Source organism: Mesoplodon mirus (genome assembly GCF_964341445.2).
Source record: "Mesoplodon mirus genome assembly, chromosome: 7".
In the NCBI taxonomy this organism is placed as follows: Eukaryota; Metazoa; Chordata; class Mammalia; order Artiodactyla; family Ziphiidae; genus Mesoplodon; species Mesoplodon mirus.
The window spans coordinates 91,335,339-91,355,114 of record NC_138983.1 but is presented as its reverse complement, the minus strand read 5'-3'; the positions used below and the strand labels follow the sequence as shown (position 1 = coordinate 91,355,114).

Below are 19,776 nucleotides of genomic sequence, written 5' to 3'. Positions count from 1 at the left end.
GCATTGATTACTAAGCATAATCTCAAGTTATATGCTCTTGCTGCATATGTTTACTTGTTACCTAGAGGCTCTGTCTGTGGGTGTGTTAATGAATGTGTTTGTCTCTGCCACTTGAATAAGTTGTGTAAGGGATGTTTGTGGCTGTGTAAAGTTGTGTTATGTGTGTTCATGAGCTCTGCTAGCCTGAAATGCTGATGTGTGATGGGCAGTTGTCGATCATTCACTCCTAGTTTTCTTTGTGAAATGGAAGTAACTTTGGTTCCAAGTTAGTATTAATATACTATGAATGAGACTTGACCCATAGTGATGTTATCGGCTGGAACAGAACTCAGGTTCAGCTGCTCATCGCTCAGAAGTCAGTGTTCCAGAGACAAAGGTTGGTGGAAGAAGAAAGATGCTTTATTCAGGAAGCTGGCAACCTGGGAAGATGGTGGGCTAGTGTCCCCAATACCATCTCCCAGTTGCCAATGAGAGGGAAAAGGGGTTGATAGGGAAAAGACGGGAAGTCTCTGGGCTGTGCCGGTGGGGGCTCCGTGCAGAGTAGCACAGTCAGCTCTGACCATCCTCTTGAAATTGGTCATGCAGCGGTGTGGTCAGTGTCATGTTGATTGTTTCAGGCACAGTTAATCTTCAATTCCAGTGTTGGTTTGTTCCCATTTCCTTGAGGCCAGTTCCTGGAATTGTGTAAGCCATCGGTTCAGGTCTGCTCAAGATGGAGCAGCTTATGTCATAGCTCCAGTCTGGTCATCATACAGTTAGCTTTCTCCTCTTGTAGTGGTTTTAGTATCTGCAAAACAAGTTAGGAATGTGTGTCTGACACTGTTACTTATGTCCTTCGGGAGGAACTAAAGATTCTGTGACTGCTGTTGTCCTAATCAGTAACTGCTTGAACCTGTTCTTTGGTGACTCAGGGGAGGCCTGGGAGACTGCAGCTATTTTACAAACAAGAGGCAGGGGACATGGAAGGGCCCTGCATGGTCCTGCTTGGTTCCAGCAACCGAGAGGTACAACTTTGTATGCAAGATAATGCGATGTAGTTTTGTTTATTAACAGGAACAAAAATAGTTTGGTCCTAAAGTAAAATGACTGATTGTTCCAGCACCGGAAAGAGGATAGTGAAGGACACAACCTGAATGAGTATAGAAAGTTGTAGGAGACGGGTAGAAAGGGAATTTTATTTGTCTGAGCCGAAGGCAGCTCAGTTTTGATGTTTATTCCAGAGATTTTCAAAAAAGAGCTTATGGTTCTCTTAGTAGCAAATATTATATTGATGCAAAGCTGGAGTTTGGTTTTCTCTCTGTACAAATGATAAATTTTTTTCATGGAGTATTGGTCTCTTTAATAAGTGGTTGGAAAAGTTGTTCTCTAAATCTGCCTAAACAGCAGAGATTCTGTATCTCACTGGAAGAGGTTTCTGCACCTAGTTCTGAATTCATCCGGCCTTATTATTTTTTTGAAAATGAATGCACAGGGACTTCCCTGGTGGCTCCTTGGTGAAGAATCCGCCCGCCAGTGCAGGGCACACTGGTTCAAGCCCTGGTCCGGGAAGGTCCCACGTGCTTTTAGAAACTAGAGCACGGAAAGACTAAGGTCATGTGAAATTTGAAACGCTAAATATTGTCATAGTGTTAAGCAGTTTGAAGATTGTTGGAAGAAATTATTTGTCATTCATTCAAGCAATAAACATTTGATGAATACTTGCAAAACATAAAAAACCTCTAGAGCCCGTGAGCCACAACTACTGGAATCGACGTGCCTAGATCCCATGCTCCGGAACAAGAGAAGCCACCGCATGGAGACGCCGACGCACCGCAATGAAGAGTCGCCCCCTCTCCACTGCAACTAGAGAAAGCCCACGTGCAACAAGGAAGACCCAACGCAGACAAAAATAAATAAATATATAAATAAATGTATTGGGGGAAAAAAAGAAAGAAAATAAATGCACAACAAAATTTCTGCATTTCTGAGAAAGTTAAGCTTCCTTAAAACTGTGTTCCTTTTGGTCTGGTTTTTTTTTTTTTTAAAGTCTACTGTCAGGAACTCCCTGGCACTTCAGCGGTTAGGATTCTGTGCTTCCACTGCTAGAGGCCTGTTTTCGATCCCTGATCAGGGCACTAAGATCCTGCAAGCTGCGTGGCGAGGCCGAAAAAACAGCCAAGACAAAATAATCATCTCTTGGCTGTTAAACAAAGTCAAGGACCTTTAGTTCCTCCTCAAGGGCTATTGGGTAATATTCTGAGCCACGTCCTTGGAGCTGTTTGGCAGAGACTGAAACCCCCAGCAGGTGGAAGAAGTTAACTGCATGTTGCCCACAAGCACGTAGACCCCAGACCAGTTGGAACCAGAAGGCTGATGATGTTGAGTCCCCGTTACCTCACCACTGACCAATCAGAAGAATGACCGTGAGCTGATCACGCACCCTGTAACCCTCTCTTCAACATGTAACCCCTTTCTCTTTTCCCTGTATAGTCCTCAAGCAAAACTTCAGGAGGGGAGAGTTGGTTCTTCGGGACATGAGTCCACCTCTCTTCTGGACTGCCGGCTTCCTCAATAAAGCTATCTTTCCTTTTACCCAAGAGTTGTCTCTCAGTATTGGAGTCCTGAATGATGCAAGACCTGCCTTATCTTCTGTAGTTTTCTCTACATGAAAAATAATTGAGGACTATTTTTCAGAGTTAAGAAATGTGGTTGGATAATCACAACGCCATTAAGCAACACCTCGTTGGACAGCAAAGAGGCGAAGCCGACTGCTAATGACCACACACATCCTGACTGTGAGAAGACTTTCATCTTTATTGTAGTTCCCCAAAAGCTGCATCGCACGGTACTCTTGAACAATCTAAAATAACATACAAACATGCTGAGGCAAGTTAAAAAATTAGGACTGAATTCCCACAATTCAATAATGAGAACTAAAAAAATACAAATTTATGCTTACAAGAATTGGGAGGAAATACCCACTATGCTATAAGTAGAATGGAAATATGATGTAATAGATAAAATCAACAATCTCTCTTGAAAATGTGAGTAAAACTGTATATATGTGTAAATATACAACAGCTACAGTTCTCATCACAAAAGTTTGTAGTAATAAGATGTTTCAAAATGAAGACTATTTCAAAACTATTTAAAATAAATATATAGATATAAAATATAAAAATACAATAATTTTATAGGTGACATTTTCAAAATAAGCCAGTGAAACTTAAGTCATGAGTCATGACCCTGTGGCTGTAATTATATATATATATATATTTTTTCTAATTATATATTTTAATGTTATTCCCTCCTATTCTGAGCCGCTACACTCCACCTTCAAATGCTTCTAGACTGGGGCAAACAAGTGTATAAAAAATGGGACCTCCAATGTTCGTCTCAGGGGAGATGGAAATGAAATGATCTGAAAATTGAGGTGGTGCCTTCCAAAAGGGTGGAATCTGAATAAACCCTGTTTTCTTATTGTCCTGCCACAGACTCCTAGAAGCACACCCCGCTCCTAGGAGTATAACACGAAAACTGGCCTCCGCTCATTCTAGAAGATGCTGGCTTCTTCTCGCTGATCTGCACAAGAGGCTTCTCCCTTCCTTCTTCACGGCTGTCGTCAGTGTCCGGATTGACCTCTTGTTGAACATCCTCATCTCTCCTGGGCTCTGTGATCTGGAAGTAAGAGAAGGAGCAAGGATGTCAGATTTCAAAGTGGCAACTGTCCAGATATAAAGGTTTTCACATTCTTAGTCAATTCTAACCAGAATTGAGACTCATTTATGACTGGAGTTTTATCTCAAATTCTCCATTCTGAACCCCAGTCCTGAACCATTCATTGTTTTCAAGTGCGATTCTTGGACTTTGGTGACCCTGACTCCAAAAACTACTGAATGCACCCAAGGTCAGGCCCAGTAATCTGCTTTATAGCCCAGACTCCAGGTGATTCTGCTCAGGGAGCTGGCATTTGGAGAATGCTGCTTTAGTCTTAACTCACCTTGGTCCTTTGGCACCACTTAAATTCTGAACTTGGAAGCACACTACAGACATCACTGACAAGTCAACATCGTGGACCAGGAGACCTGAGGCCGGATCCCTAACCCTAACCCTGCATCCTAATGTCTATGTTATTATTAAGTTTTCATTTATTTACTTATTTTCTTTCTTTTATTTTTGGCTGCATTGGGTCTCTGTTGCTGTGTGTGGGCTTTCTCTAGTTGTGGTGAGCGAGGACTACTCTCCGTTGCTTCTCCTGACGGCTTCTCTTGTTGCGGAGCACGGGCTCTAGGCGCACAGGCTGAGTAGTTGCGGCTTGCGGGCTCTAGAACGCAGGCTCAGTAGTTGTGGCTCGTGGGCTCTAGAGCGCAGGCGCAGTAGTTGTGGCGCACGGGCTTAGTTGCTCCGCGGCATGTGGGGTCTTCCCGGACCAGCGCTCAAACCTGTGTGCCCTGCATTGGCAGGCGGTTTCTTAACCACTGTGCCAACAGGGAAGTCCCTGGGTCCTAATGTTTAAATAATACTCAGCCCTAAACTTGGTTAGTGTTATGTGCTGAATGTTTGTGTCCCCCAAAATTCTTATGTTGAAATCTTAAAATCTTAACCCCTAAGGTGCTGGTATTAGGAGGTGGGGTCTTTGGGAGGTTATTAGGTCATGGGGTAGAGCCCTCATGAATGAGATTATTGCCCTTGTAAAAGAGACCGTGCTGTGTTGTTTCTAAGCAACGCGGTCTGTAGTAGGGCAGGTTGAATGGACGAAGACAGCTAGTTTGCAAGATTTAAACCAAATGTTTGCTCAATCCTCTGCCCGCATCTAGAACTCTAATGTGTCAATTGTAATAAGCCATGCTGAAGATGGCATTCCTTAACCTTCAGTCGTTGTGATAAACCCCCTTGACCATAAACGTGAGGGGGAAAAGGTGAATTGTACTAGAGGAATCATTGGTCCAGAAGTGGTGAGTCAGGGGGAATAAAGAGTCACAGGTGATCTGGCCATAGGCAATTTGAAAGTAAATTTGGAGGAATATAAAGCTAGTCATAATTCATCTTTTCTTATTGAACGTGTGGGCTGTTCTATCTAATATCCTGTTTGTAGACATGTACTTTGTTGTAGATAAATGCTAGAACCCATAACCCTGAGGGATGTAAGGCCAAAAATGAATGAAAAAGAGAAACTGGAAACACAGTATATGGAAAAGAATCACCATCTCGTCAAAGCTGTTATTTGGACCCAATTGCTTTGGGTGAAATAACTTCAGTGAGACCCATGCGTCTGGGACAAACTGGTTTCCCCGAGGTCTGGTGCCCACGGGCCTCGCGGTGCTGGTGTCTGTGTGTGGCTGTCAGTCCATGGCTGGCGCAGAGTCGGCACGTGGCTGTGTGCCTGGCTGGCCCCCTTCACAGCGTGAGAGGTGATGTGGGTCCAGCAGTGGGATTCCTCCGATTTCCTCAGTAGACAACACGTCATTCCACCCGCACCTTTGCGCACGCAGACCTACCTTTGCGCAGGCCGATGACCTCAGGCCTGCGTGGTCCTGGGGCCTCTGGGGCAAGAGGGCGCGATCTCTTCCCCACACCCAGAGCTCTGGATCAAAAGCCTGGATCTGGAAAGACAAACAGCCCCTGGCAATGAGGATGCCGCTGCCTCCCGTTGCCCCGCCTCCGGTTCTTTCTCGTCTGTCCCCAAGTCCCAAACCGAGTCCCCCATGATCCCCACCTCCTCTCCGTCCCTCCCCCTCCCCGAGACCGCCACAGCCCACCCACCTGCTCGCACTCTTGCCGAGTGACCCATGTCTTCCAGCCCATGGAACGGATGAACTGGGAACGCAGTTTGTGGAATAAGGCATGCTGCGAGCCGTTCTTTCCATAGAGGAACGAAACGATGGCCTGCTTGGGGGCCTGGTTGTTCTCTTCCATGTCGCTGGCCACATAGCTGGGGAAAGACATCAGGTCGCTGTCATCAGGACAGGAAGGGCCTCCACTTGAGATCAGCTTCCCAGAAAAGAGGCAGGCTGAGCATCCTCACACGACCCACCCAGCCCTGCCCAGCGTCACCGGGAGCCGCCCAGTCATCAAGGAGCCACTGCCAGGCAGGACCTTTGGAAGGGTGCCTCTCACACCTTGATGATGAGGACACGATCCAAACCCCCCGTTCCCTTCAACTTGTTTTATGTGCACACACCTCTCTTCCTATGTTGTAGGTACATGTACAGTTCCTGAGGGCAGGAGCTGATCTGATCTGTTTCTGCATTCATCCCTCTCCTAGCAAATGACACATTTAGGGCTTGGTTCATATTGATGCATGAATTCAACAGCCTTTTGTGAATCTCTGTTCCCACCACCTCATATTCCCCAGCATGTAGGGTGTACTTTATAAGGTTTGTTAGATGAATGAATGAATGAATGAATGAATGAACATTTTATCTCATGGCCAAATGCAATACTGATTACCTAGAAGTCTCACAGTAACAAACATTTGCCCAATGAAAAGAATTGTGCTGAGTGTTTTGGGAATGCATTGACATTTTGACGAGACCTGCCTTCCACATGGTGTCTAGTCTAGTGGGACCGGGGAAGGGGGGAGATAAGAAATGACTATAATGCAAAGCATCCCATTATAATACAATTTGAACTAAAGTGCCTCTGGGATGCAGAAGTTAGGGAGGTCGGGCATCGTGAAGGTTTTGGTGTTTGAACCCACTTTAAGGATAAGGTCGTTTTCTTCAGATCAATGTATGGCAAAGATACCTGGATAGAAAGCTCAATAGAAACTTAGAGGGCAGGGTATTTGGAAGGAGCAGTGAAACACAGGAATAAAGTATCAGGACGGTGTGCTGGAGATTGCAGAGAGAGTTAAATCCCAACGCAGAACTCTGGCCTTGATTTGGCATGTCATTAGCCAATGCAATTGTGTGAAGCGGTCAGACCTGTGTTTTGGAAGGATGTTCAGGCAAATAGAGCCAACTGGCTTGGGAGACTTGGAAGAAACATCAGTGGGGAGCATTTGACACCAAATCCGCGCTATGTGATACGGGCCCCGATTGTGGCATTTGTCGTGGGAATGCAGAAACGGAAGATAATCACACTTGGTGCTGATGTCGGAAGACCCGAGACCGGAGAATTCGAACCGGAAACGTCTCAAGTCTGTTACTTGGGGGCAGGATGGTGTCAGTTCTTTCTTCCTCTCCTCTTAGGAAAGTTTTGCGTTTTGCTTTGTTTCTTTCAGTGTTTTAATTGACATTAGGGTAGTTTGTTTTGACAATGAATGCTATAAAAAACAGAACATGGTTTGAAAAAGAAACCACGGTACCGTAATCCTGTCATTTTCACACCTAGAGTCAGTACAAAGGGGTTTAAAAAAATAGATGAAAGGTCAGAGCCCCACGTCTCTCCCTCTGCCCTCCCAGGGTGTTGAATATTGATGGCGGGGATGGAGCAAGGTACTCACAGAGCTATGAAGAAATGGATTCTCTGGAATTGCCAGGAGAGGAGCCCGGCCCGGCTGACATACGCTATCACCATCGACAGGAGATACTGATGGAAAGAGGGGAAAAAACGTAGGAGAGAGGTCACATCCTGGAAGAGGAGAAAGAGTGGGAGGGAGAAGGGAGCAGGGGACGAGGAATGGGTGGTGCCACTTGGAGGAGAGACCCCCGTGTGGGGTGAGCCTGATTGTTTGGGGAAGGGGAGAGGACAGAAGGTCAGAGTTGGCGGCGCTCCAAGGATGGGAGGCTTTGGGATTGAGGGCGTGGACTTAGGGCCGCGGGCACAGGACGGTGTTCGATGAACCGGAGCCAAGGCGAGTCCCCAGGAGCTGAGAGGAGAGGGGACTTAGGCAGCAACCACCAAAGGGGCACTCCTGGGGCTCAGATCCCAGAGGGGACCTCGAGGCCCCTGGAGGGAAGTGTTGACAAGGCATGAGGTTAGGAGGGGAGTGGAAACGTGGGTGTAGAAAGCACCCAGCGCGCCCACCTAGAACAGGCGCTGGAGCAGGAATCCATCTCAGTGGGTGACTTACCTTGTCAGATACTTCCAGGTTTTTGTCCCAGGCGAGGAATTTCTTAACGACGGGATCCTCTGTGAAAAAAGGGCAGATGTTGCCAGTGGGAACAGGGCTGTCGTGGGAGCATTCCAGAGCCAAGAGGGTGAACCGCGCCCCCCTGGGGAAATGCCAAGATGTGGCCCAGGGTGAAGCTGACGGAAAGAGGGGAGGGAAGACCATTCACTGTGGGAGGAAAGGGGGTGACTCCCCTTCTGGGGGGGCCGAGTGACAGGGAGTGATGCCCCTTCATCATGCATTCACGTACCTGCAGAGGGCATCAAGATACTCTCAGCCCATGTCTCAATTGACAGTCATGTCAGGGGGTGGAGATGGCTTGTCAGCCCCTCCTCCCCCCACCCCGAACATGCCAGTAAGATTCAAAAGGCCAGTAAGAGCTAGAGTCTCGGGTACAGTTGAAACCAAGCGAACCTAATCCTGTATCATTTCTAAATCTAACCTAGTCTTGTATCATTTCTAAGTCTAACCTCATCCTGTATCTTTTATGTGTCCCCCGTATCCTGTATCCGTAGACAGTCCGCCAGGGACGGAGAGCGCACCAAGTAGCAGGGAATTCTTTTCCACTGGGAAAGTGTAGTCATGGGAAGTTTTGGTTTGTTTGTTTTTCAAGTATAGGATTGGAGGTTGCTGGGCAGGGCGGTGGGTCCTTACCAAGCATCCACTTGAAGACCTTGTGGTGCTCAGGCAGCACTGAAGACACCCGCTGTCGCTTCAGCTTCATCTTGAGCCCACTGAACGACTCCACGACCCAGGTGTCGGCCTCGTGGTGCTCAGGCAGCACTGAAGACACCCGCTGTCGCTTCAGCTTCATCTTGAACCCACTCAGCGACTCCACGACCCAGGTGTCGGCCTCGTGGTGCTCAGGCAGCACTGAAGACACCCGCTGTCGCTTCAGCTTCATCTTGAACCCACTCAGCGACTCCACGACCCAGGTGTCGGCCTCGTGGTGCTCAGGCAGCACTGAAGACACCCGCTGTCGCTTCAGCTTCATCTTGAGCCCACTCAGCAACTCCACGACCCAGGTGTCCTGGGCCTCAGCGGCCGTGTTGCCCTCCACCTCCGCTCTGAACGCCACTGACCTCTTCCTCTTACAGCCGGGGCGCTGAGGCGGGGGGCTGCAGCCAGCCCAGGGAGCTGACGAAGGAGAAGAGACTACAGTATGACGCTCTCGTCTTGGGAATTCAGCCACTGGTGACCACCCAACCCCACCCCGACTCCGCCTCCCCCCCCCGAAGCACCCCCGTGCTTTCCAGTCTCACAGACCGCTGACCTTGCCCCAAGTCATCTTTCCATCTTTCTCTGTCCACATCTACCTATCCCTCCCCTGACTCTTTTTGTCATTTGTCCAGCTTCCCGTCCTCGAAACTCTTTCTCATGGTAGATAATTTCTCCCACCAGGAATAAAAAAAAAGAACCCTCCCCTTGTTTCCTCTCTCCCCTTCTCTCATCCTTGGATCTCATCTCCTAACCCTGTTTCTCGCTCCCCAGGTGTTCCGTGTCCCCAGCTCCTGTGCTCTCCTCCCTCGATCCCTGGCTTTCTGAATGTCTCCTTTCTTTCATAGGCACCTTATGCAGGTGCTCCTTCCCGACCTCTGTACCCTTTCCTCCTTACTGGTCAAATCTCTGAAATTCCTTCTCATGCCAGCTCCCTCACCTGACGGTCCTGGGCTTTCTTCATAGACAGTCAACTCCAGGGGGTACCCTGAAGAGCTGGACTGGGAATTCAGCTCCTCAGCCTGGGAAGTCGGTTGACGATTGTCCATGATGTCTCCCAGACTCTTCCCTTCCTCGAAGCCTAGACTCTGCTTTGTCCCAACTCTTCTTCTGGACTTGGGCTAAACACAAGTGGTCGTCCCTTCTCCAAGCTGCGGGGCAACTGTCAGTGGAGAGAAGCTCTGGCGAGATTCTGTTGTCTACTACTGCTGCCAAGCACCAAGGAGTCTGGTCCATCCAATCGGGAAGGTCGGAAGCCTCTGATGTCATCATCGGAGTTTGAAGGAAACCAGTTTGAAGGAAAGCACGAGTAACTGTCAGACCTAGGCGTGCACTTGTCCCAGAGATCAGGGGTAGATGGTATCTCCTGCCACTGACCCAACCTCTGCCCATCCTCCAAAACCCCCCTCAAGGTATCCGGACCCCTCTTTTTTTTTGTCATAAATGGCAAAATTTTATTCTTTTTTTTTTTTCTTCATCTTTATTTTTAATTTTTTTTTGCTTTATAACAAATTTAATCAGTTATACATATACATATGTTCGCATATCCCCTCCGTTTTGCGTCTCCCTCCCACCCTCCCTATCCCACCCCTCCAGGCAGTCACAAAGCACCGAGCTGATCTCCCTGTGCTATGCGGCTGCTTCCCACTAGCTATCTACCTTACGTTTGGTAGTGTATATATGTCCATGCCGCTCTTTCACTTTGTCACAGCTTACCCTTCCCCCTCCCCATATCCTCAAGTCCATTCTCTAGTAGGTCTGTGTCTTTATTCCTGTCTTACCCCTATGTTCTTCATGACATTTTTTTTTCTTAAATTCCATATGTATGTGTCAGCATACAGTATTTGTCTTTCTCTTTCTGACTTACTTCACTCTGTATGACAGGCTCTAGGTCCATCCACCTCATTACAAATAGCTCAATTTCGTTTCTTTTTATGGCTGAGCAATATTCCATTGTATATATGTGCCACATCTTCTTTACCCATTCATCCGATGATGGACACTTAGGTTGTTTCCATCTCCGGGCTATTGTAAATAGGGCTGCTATGAACATTTTGGTACATGTCTCTTTTTGAATTATGGTTTGCTCAGGGTATATGCCCAGTAGTGGGATTGCTGGGTCATATGGTAGTTCTATTTGTAGTTTTTTAAGGAACCTCCATACCGTTCTCCATAGTGGCTGTACCAATTCACATTCCCACCAGCAGTGCAAGAGTGTTCCCTTTTTTCCACACCCTCTCCAGCATTTATTGTTTCTAGATTTTTTGATGATGGCCATTCTGACTGGTGTGAGATGATATCTCATTGTAGTTTTGATTTGTATTTCTCTACTGAGTAAAGATGTTGAGCATCCTTTCATGTGTTTGTTGGCAGTCTGTATATCTTCTGTGGAGAAATGTCTATTTAGGTCTTCTGCCCATTTTTGGATTGGGTTGTTTGTTTTTTTGTTATTGAGCTGCATGAGCTGCTTATGAATTTTGGAGATTAATCCTTTGTCAGTTGCTTCATTTGCAAATATTTTCTCCCATTCTGAGGGTTGTCTTTTGGTCTTGTTTATGGTTTCCTTTGCTGTGCAAAAGCTTTGAAGTTTCATTAGGTCCCATGTGTTTATTTTTGTCTTTATTTCCATTTCTCTAGGAGGTGGGTCCAAAAGGATCTTGCTGTGATTTATGTCATAGAGTGTTCTGCCTGTGTTTTCCTCTAAGAGTTTGATAGTGTCTGGCCTTACCTTTAGGTCTTTAATCCATTTTGAGCTTATTTTTGTGTATGGTGTTAGGGAGTGATCGAATCTCATACTTTTACATGTCCCTGTCCAGTTTTCCCAGCACCACTTATTGAAGAGACTGTCCTTTCTCCACTGTACATTCCTGCCTCCTTTATCAAAGATAAGGTGAGCATATGTGCGTGGGTTTATCTCTGGGCTTTCTATCCTGTTCCATTGATCTATCTTTCTGTTTTTGTGCCCGTACCATACTGTCTTGATTACTGTATCTTTGTAGTATAGTCTGAAGTCAGGGAGCCTGATTCCTCCAGCTCCATTTTTCGTTCTCAAGATTGCTTTGGCTATTCGGGGTCTTTTGTGTTTCCATACAAATTGTGAAATTTTTTGTTCTAGTTCTGTGAAAAATGCCAGTGGTAGTTTGATAGGGATTGCATTGAATCTGTAGATTGCTTTGGGTAGTAGAGTCATTTTCACAACGTTGATTCTTCCTATCCAAGAACATGGTACATCTCTCCATCTATTTGTATCATCTTTAATTTCTTTCATCAGTGTCTTATAATTTTCTGCATACAGGTCTTTTGTCTCCTTAGGTAGGTTTATTCCTAGATATTTTATTCTTTTTGTTGCAATGGTAAATGGGAGTGTTTCCTTGATTTCACTTTCAGCTTTTTCATCATGAGTATATAGGAATGCCAGAGATTTCTGTGCATTAATTTTGTATCATGCACCTCTACCAAATTCATTGATTAGCTCTAGAAGTTTTCTGGTAGCCTCTTTAGGATTCTCTATATATAGTATCATGTCATCTGCAAACAGTGACAGCTTTACTTCTTTTCCGATTTGGATTCCTTTTATTTCCTTTTCTTCTCTGATTGCTGTGGCTAAAACTTCCAAAACTATGTTGAATAAGAGTGGTGAGAGTGGGCAACCTTGTCTTGTTCCTGATCTTAGTGGAAATGGTTTCAGTTTTTCACCATTGAGGATGATGCTGGCTGTGGGTTTGTCATATATGGCCTTTATTATGTTGAGGAAAGTTCCCTCTTTGCCTACTTTCTGCAGGGTTTTTATCATAAATGGGTGTTGAATTTTGTCGAAAGCTTTCTCTGCATCTATTGAGATGATCATATGGTTTTTCTCCTTCCATTTGTTAATATGGTTATCACATTGATTGATTTATGTATATTGAAGAATCCTTGCATTCCTGGAATAAACCCCATTTGATCATGGTGTATGATCCTTTTAATGTGCTGTTGGATTCTGTTTGCTAGTATTTTGTTGAGGATTTTTGCATCTATGTTCATCAGTGATATTGGCCTGTAGTTTTCTTTCTTTGTGACGTCCTTGTCTGGTTTCGGTATCAAGGTGATGGTGGCCTCGTGGAATGAGTTTGGGAGTGTTCCTCCCTCTGCTATATTTTGGAAGAGTTTCAGAAGGATAGGTGTTAGCTCTTCTCTAAATGCTTGATAGAATTCGCCTGTGAAGCCATCTGGTCCTGGGCTTTTGTTTGTTGGAAGATTTTTTATCACAGTTTCAATTTCAGTGCTTGTGATTGGTCTGTTCATATTTTCTATTTCTTCCTGATTCAGTTTTGGCAGGTTGTGCATTTCTAAGAATTTGTCCGTTTCTTCCAGGTTGTCCATTTTATTGGCATAGAGTTGCTTGTAGTAATCTCTCCTGATCTTTTGTATTTCTGCAGTGTCAGTTGTTACTTCTCCTTTTTCATTTCTAATTCTATTGATTTGAGTCTTCTCCCTTTTTTTCTTGATGAGTCTGGCTAATGGTTTATCAATTTTGTTTATCTTCTCAAAGAACCAGCTTTTAGTTTGGTTGATCTTTGCTATCGTTTCCTTCATTTCTTTTTCATTTATTTCTGATCTGATCTTTATGATTTCTTTCCTTCTGCTAACTTTGGGATGTTTTTGTTCTTCTTTCTCTAATTGCTTTAGGTGCAAGATTAGGTTGTTTATTCGAGATGTTTCTTGTTTCTTAAGGTGGGATTGTATTGCTATAAACTTCCCTCTTAGAACTGCTTTTGCTGCATCCCATAGGTTTTGGGTCGTCATGTCTCCATTGTCATTTGTTTCTAGGTATTTTTTAATTTCCTCTTTGATTTCTTCAGTGATCACTTCGTTATTAAGTAGTGTATTGTTTAGCCTCCATGTGTTTGTATTTTTTTACAGCTCTTTTCCTGTAATTGATGTCTAGTCTCATAGCATTGTGGTCGGAAAAGATACTTGATACAATTTCAATTCAAAAAAAATTTTTTTTAGCTAAGTAGTATTCCATTGTATGTATATATATCACATCTTCCTTACCCATTCATCTCTTAATAAACACTTAGCTTTCTTCCATATGTTGTCAATTGTAAATAATGCTGCCGTGAACATTAGGGTGCATATATCTTTTCAAATTAATGTTTTTTGGTTTTATTTTTTTCGATATATATCCAGGAGTGAAAATGCTGTGTCATATGGTAGTTCTAATTTTTTTTACAAGTTTATTGGAGTACAATTGATTCACAATGGCATATTAGTTTCTGCTTTATAACAAAGCGAATCAGTTATACATATACACCTGTTCCCATATCCCCTCCCTCTTGTGTCTCCCTCCCTCCCACCCTGGACCCCTCTTTACCGCTTCCCAGCAGGTGCACTGTCCTCTCCCTGCTGGACTCTCCCCCTCCCTCCCATTCCTCTTCCACGGCCTGGTGGGAGAGTGGGGAGAGGGACAAGGAAACTTAGGGGAAGCAGCAACGTTTCAGCCTTATAAGAGTGAGATAATGGCTTCCGTGGTGGTGCAGTGGTTGAGAGTCCACCTGCCGATGCAGGGGACACGGGTTGGTACCCCGGTTCAGGAAGATCCCACATGCCGCGGAGTGGCTGGGCCCATGAGCCATGGCCGCTGAGCCTGCGCATCCGGAGCCTGTGCTCCGCAACGGGAGAGGCCACAACCGTGAGAGGCCCGCGTACCCCCCCCAAAAAAAAATAAATAAAGAGTGAGATAAGTATGTAAAAAAAGATCCCAGGTACATCGACTCACTGGATTAAAAAGTTATGTTAAAATACGCCATTTGGCAAAGCTCTTTGGCTGAATGTTTACTGACACTGCGTTCAGAATTCTGTAGTGGGGGAGTACACGTCCGCTCCCCTCAGGCACCTTTGAGTCCAAGAGCCATTTGGAGAAGCTAAAATCATAGAAAACTACAGGTGCTCACGCACCCTTCAAAGGGTGTCTACAAACACACACACACACACACACACACACACACACACAAAGGGCACCTTTGGATGTCACAAAGTCCATGGATTGTCCAAAGCCTGCCCCTTGATTCCAGTTAAGAAGTTCTAGTCTACTTATCAAAATCTTGAGAATGTGGTATCACTGTTGACCCAGAGATTTCACTACCTGAATAAAAATGTCACATGTACAAAATACTAAATGGAAAAAACTCCAGTTCAACACAGATTATTTTTCTGAATAAAAATGTCACATGCACAAAAAGACTAAATGGAAAAATTTCCAATTCCAGACAGGTTATTTTTCTATGAGGGTAGGAAGTATATGGTAGCCGAGATGCAGAGAAGAAAATAGCCAACTCAGGGTCATGCAGTGTCACTGGAAGCTTCTTCTGAACCTCCCAACTCGTACTTCCACTCCTCCCCTTTGGGTCTGAGTCTTGCTTTTTTTCTTGGGTTTCCCTGGTGGCACAGTGGTCAAGAATCCGCCTGCCGATGCAGGGGACACAGGTTCGAGCCCTGGTCCGGGAAGATCCCACATAGCACGGAGCACCTAACGCCCATGCGCCACAACTACTGAGCTTGCAAGCCATAACTCCTCAGCCCGTGAGCCACAACTACTGAGCCCATGCGCCTAGGGCCCATGCTCTGCCGCAAAGAGAAGCCACCTCAATGAGAAGCCTGCACACTGCACCGAAGAGTAGCCCCCGCTCGCTGCGACTAGAGAAAGCCTGCGCACAGCAACGAAGACCCAATGCAGCCGAAAATAAGTAAAACAAAAATCTTAAGGAAAAATAAAAGAATTCTCATTGTTGTGCAACCATCCCGACCATCCATCTCCAGAATGTTTTCATCCTGTCCAAGTGAAACTCTGTCCCCATTAAACACTGACTCCCCATCCCCCTCCCAGCCCCTGACACCCACCACTCCACTTTCTGTCTCTATGAATTTGACCCGTCTGGGGACCTCACAGAAGTGGAATCATGTAACATTTGTCCATTTGTATCTGACTTATCCACTTAGCTTAATGTCTTCGCATGTCATCTGTGTGGTAGCCTGTGTCAAAATTTCCTTCCTAGACCCCAAAGCCAGTGTGGACAGTACACAGTACACAGTGAGTGAGAAGGAAATAAAACCGTGGGTCTGAAGAAGTTCACATGTTTGCCAAGTGCAGTGGGAAAGCAGTGAATGAGAGGTGTCCTGATCCAGTTTGCACTGAAAGGGGAACAATTGATTTTGGCTGCTGCATAAATGGATGGGGTGGGGATTCAGTAAGAGTGGAAGTCGGGAGACCCAGATAAGGTTAGGAATTTGGCGTGGTAGTCCAGGAAGACGATGTCTGAGAAGATGGAGAGAAGTAAACAGGTTCTCTGTATTTGGAGGGAGAATCAGCAGGGCTCATCGGGGGATCAGATTGCGGGGAGGTAGTGGGGCGCTGTTCTGTTTACTCTGTGTGCACGTGTGTGCTTATGCCTCTACTGCTGAGACTTAATTGTTTCTACAAAGAAACACTAACCTTTCCTCTTAAAAGTGGAATTGTTAAATTTTCACTGTTCATACAAAGAAATGTCAATCTTTGAAAAATACATAAATGGTCTTTGTATCAATTAGAAACTTTCCTTCCTGTTTGTGGGTGAATAATATCTGTTGTGTGAATATACACACTACATTTTCTTGATCCATTCATCTGTCAGTGAACACTTGGTTTGTTTCCACATTTTGGCTCTGAATCTTGCTTTTGAATTATTGTTTGGACTTTGATGAGAAGTATCTGTGTTGTTCAGGATGTGCCCAGAGGTTTATTCTGTCTTCTGATCACTTCCATATTTCTAATTAGCCCAAGCAATGCATACGTAGAGTCAAATCAGTTCATCCAAGGTGCAGGGACTGAGTGTCTCTTTGGTTTGCACTCGTGGACTTTCTGAGATGTTCTAGGTCTCAGAGGCCGTGCAAAGAGTGTCTGAGGTCCTCCAGAGCTGCCACAGCCTGGCTCTCCTCAGGGTCTGCACTGCTGGGAAAAGCACTGCTGCTTGAGGACCTGTGTCCCTCTGCTGTAGACGTTGCATTGTTAGGAGGCAAATGAATTCAGATTTGCGTTCCTCATGCTTTCAACCATCACAGCTGATTGGGTCCTTGTATAACAAAACAGAAGTTCACTCTCCCTCTTGGCTAACAGGCTTTCAAATATTAGAAGGTTGGTATTCTGTCCCCATGAAAATTTCTCTTGTGTACTGTGAAATACCCTGATTGCTTTATCTAGTCTTCAGATCTGGATTTGCATAATCCCACCCCACCGCACCTTGTCCAAATGTGCTACAGTCGGGTGGGACCCATCTTAAGATGTGTTGGTATGTTGTCCAAAAATGGCGTAAACAGCCCAGATTGAATGTGATGTTGTAAGTGAGCAGGACCTTGTGGGGCCTTCCTGGGACGGATTCTCCCCATGTCTTCTGCCTGCTTCTTGTCTTTAGAAAATTTTAGCCTCCTAGCCTTCCGTGAGTTGGAAACAAACAATTTAATCAGAGAAGGGAGAAAGTGCCAAAAGCAAGGAAAAGAGTCCCAAAAGACCAAATAATACTAGTGTAGCCGTTAAACAAAGTCAAGGACCTTTAGTTCCTCCTCAAGGGCTGTAGATACTGTTCTGAGCCACGTCCTTGGAGCTGTTTTGCAGAGACTGAAGCCCCCAGCAGGGGGGAGGAAGGTAACTGCATGCTGCCCACAAGCACGTAGACCCCAGACCAGCTGGAACCAGCCGGTTGATGATGTTGACCTCAGATTACCTCACCACCAACCAATCGGAAGAATGTCCACAAGCTGACCACACACGCCTCAACCTCCTCTCCCTCACCCCACTCGTTTGTAATTCACTTTAAACATTTTTTAAATTTTATATTGGGAGTATAGTTGATTTACAGTGTTGTGTTAGTTTCCGGTGTACAGCAAAGTGATTCAGTTATATGGACACAGATATCTATTCTTTTTCAGATTGTTTTCCCATTTAGGTTATTACCGAATTTTGCTTTTTTTTCGTGGTGCTGTGTGACTTGTAGGATCTCAGTTCCCTGACCAGGGATTGAACCCGGGCCACGGCCGTGAAAGACCAGAATCCTAACCTCTGGGCCACCAGGGAACTCCCTAGGTTAATACAGAATATTGAGTAGAGATCCCTGTGCTCTACAGGAGGTCCTTGTTGATTTCCTGTTTTATATATAGTTTGTGTGCATATGTTAGCCCCAACCTCCTGATCTATCCCTCTCCCCCACCTTTTCCCTTTGGTAAACCTAAGTTTTTTTTCTATGTCTGTGAGTCTGTTTCTGTTTTGTTAAGAAGTTCATTCGTATCACTGTTTTAGATTCCACATAGGAGTGATAGCATATGGTCTTTGTCTTTGTCTGACATCCTTCACTTAGTATGATAATCTCTAGGTCCATCCATGTTGCTGCACATGGCATAATCTCATTCTTTTTTATGGCTGAGTAGTATTCCATCACACATATGTACCACATCTTCCCTATCCATCCCTCTGTCGATGGACATTTAAGTTGCTTCCATGTCTTGGCTATTGTAAATCGTACTGCTATACATATTGGGGTGCATGTGTCTTCTTGAATTATGGTTTTCTCTGGGTATATGCCCAGGAGTGGGATTGCTGGGTCCTACGGTAGCTCTAGCTTTAGTGTTTTGAGGAACCTCCACACTGTTCTGCACAGCGGCAGCACCAGTGTACATTCCCACCAACAGCCTCACCCCATCTGTAAACACCTTTTCCTGAAAGCCACTGGGGAGTGGGGGCCTTTTGAGCCCTAGATACCTGGACCCCTTGCTTGTTGCCCTGCCATAAACGTGGCACTTTCCTTCACCGTGACCCGTGTCAGTAGATTGGCTTTAGTGCGTGCGGGCGAGTGGAGCCAAGTTTGGTTCAGTAACAGCGTGTTTGGAGATAAGCAAAACTATCACCTCTCCTCCTCTCTTTTCCTCCTGTGGATGCAGTTTAATATAACAACGGCTGTAGCTCTCGTGCAGAAATATCAGTAGGGTGAAGCAGAAGTGCTTCGTCAATACAATCCTTTGGGCATGAGAGTCACGTGGAGAAAATATTCCAACACAGATGCCTGGACCCAGCCTCACAGATTCTAATTCCACAGCACTGAGCCAGGGCCTAATTTTAACCTTCTCAATTGACATGCTTCTGATTTGGAAATGACTGGGTGGGATGTGCCACCCAGGCTGGTGCAGTAGGGGGTCTTCAAGGCGTTGTTGAATGCAATAAGCAGGAGGGAGGTGAACCGTGACCTGGATTTCAACCAGGCAGCCTCTGTCAGGGCTGTGGCCGGGCCATGGGTCCACAGCTGAGCGGACGTCTGTGTCAGCCTGCAGTCCTCCTGCCAACGGGTCCGTGACAAGCCCTCCGGCGGCCTGGTGCTGCTGCGGATGAGCAGCCCTGGGATCGGAGTTCAGCCCAGGCACCTACGTGGTACATACATAGTGCATGTGCTTGTGAGGAAACCGCCCTCTCCACCAGGAAGCCTGGAGCACATCCTCCCGTACAGCCCTCAGAGGGGACCAACCCTGCTGACACCTTGATCTCAGACTTGCAGCCTGCGTAAATGTCGGACAGTGCATTTGTGTTGCTTAAGCCCGCCAGTGTGTCGTATTTTGTGACGCAGCCCAAGTAAACTGCTACGACCTGTATTTTGAATAAGAAGGAATTCACATGAGACGGTCACTTTCCTGCTTCCCCTGCCTTTATTTTTTTAATTTTTATTTGTAAAAAATTATTTATCTCTCTTAGGCTGCATCGTGTCTAATTGCAGCACGCGGGCTTAATTGCCCCGTGGCGTGTGGGATCTTAGCTCCCGGACCAGTGTTCCCAGGCTTTGAACCCACGTACCCTGTATTAGAAGGCGGATTCTTTACCACTGGAACACCAGGGAAGTCCCTCCCCTGCCTTTAAATTAAGACGTGTCGCTGAGCTTCAAAGAAGAGCCTGTCCTTTTCTGTTAGATTACAAACTTGAGTTTTCTTCTTAAACATTGCGTTTCCTGGTTGTGGTAGATGTGTTAGTG

At 45.7% G+C, this 19,776-nt stretch overlaps 2 protein-coding genes across 2 annotated transcripts in view; one reads left to right on the top strand and one right to left on the bottom strand.

Moving 5' to 3' along the window:
* The window catches only part of LOC309807691 (uncharacterized protein), a 165,018-nt gene that overhangs the window by 48,743 nt on the left and 96,499 nt on the right, over window positions 1-19,776 (top strand). The window lies entirely within an intron of this gene.
* Window positions 2,708-9,801, bottom strand: LOC309808051 (speedy protein E4-like; the record flags this gene model as incomplete). The annotated part of the gene is made up of 9 exons (XM_082628058.1): window positions 2,708-2,839; window positions 3,490-3,657; window positions 3,980-4,034; window positions 5,338-5,582; window positions 5,743-5,911; window positions 7,427-7,512; window positions 7,997-8,055; window positions 8,951-9,172; window positions 9,693-9,801. The coding sequence occupies 9 exons, from the start codon at window positions 9,799-9,801 to the stop codon at window positions 2,708-2,710; spliced, it is 1,245 nt and encodes a 414-aa protein (XP_082484184.1).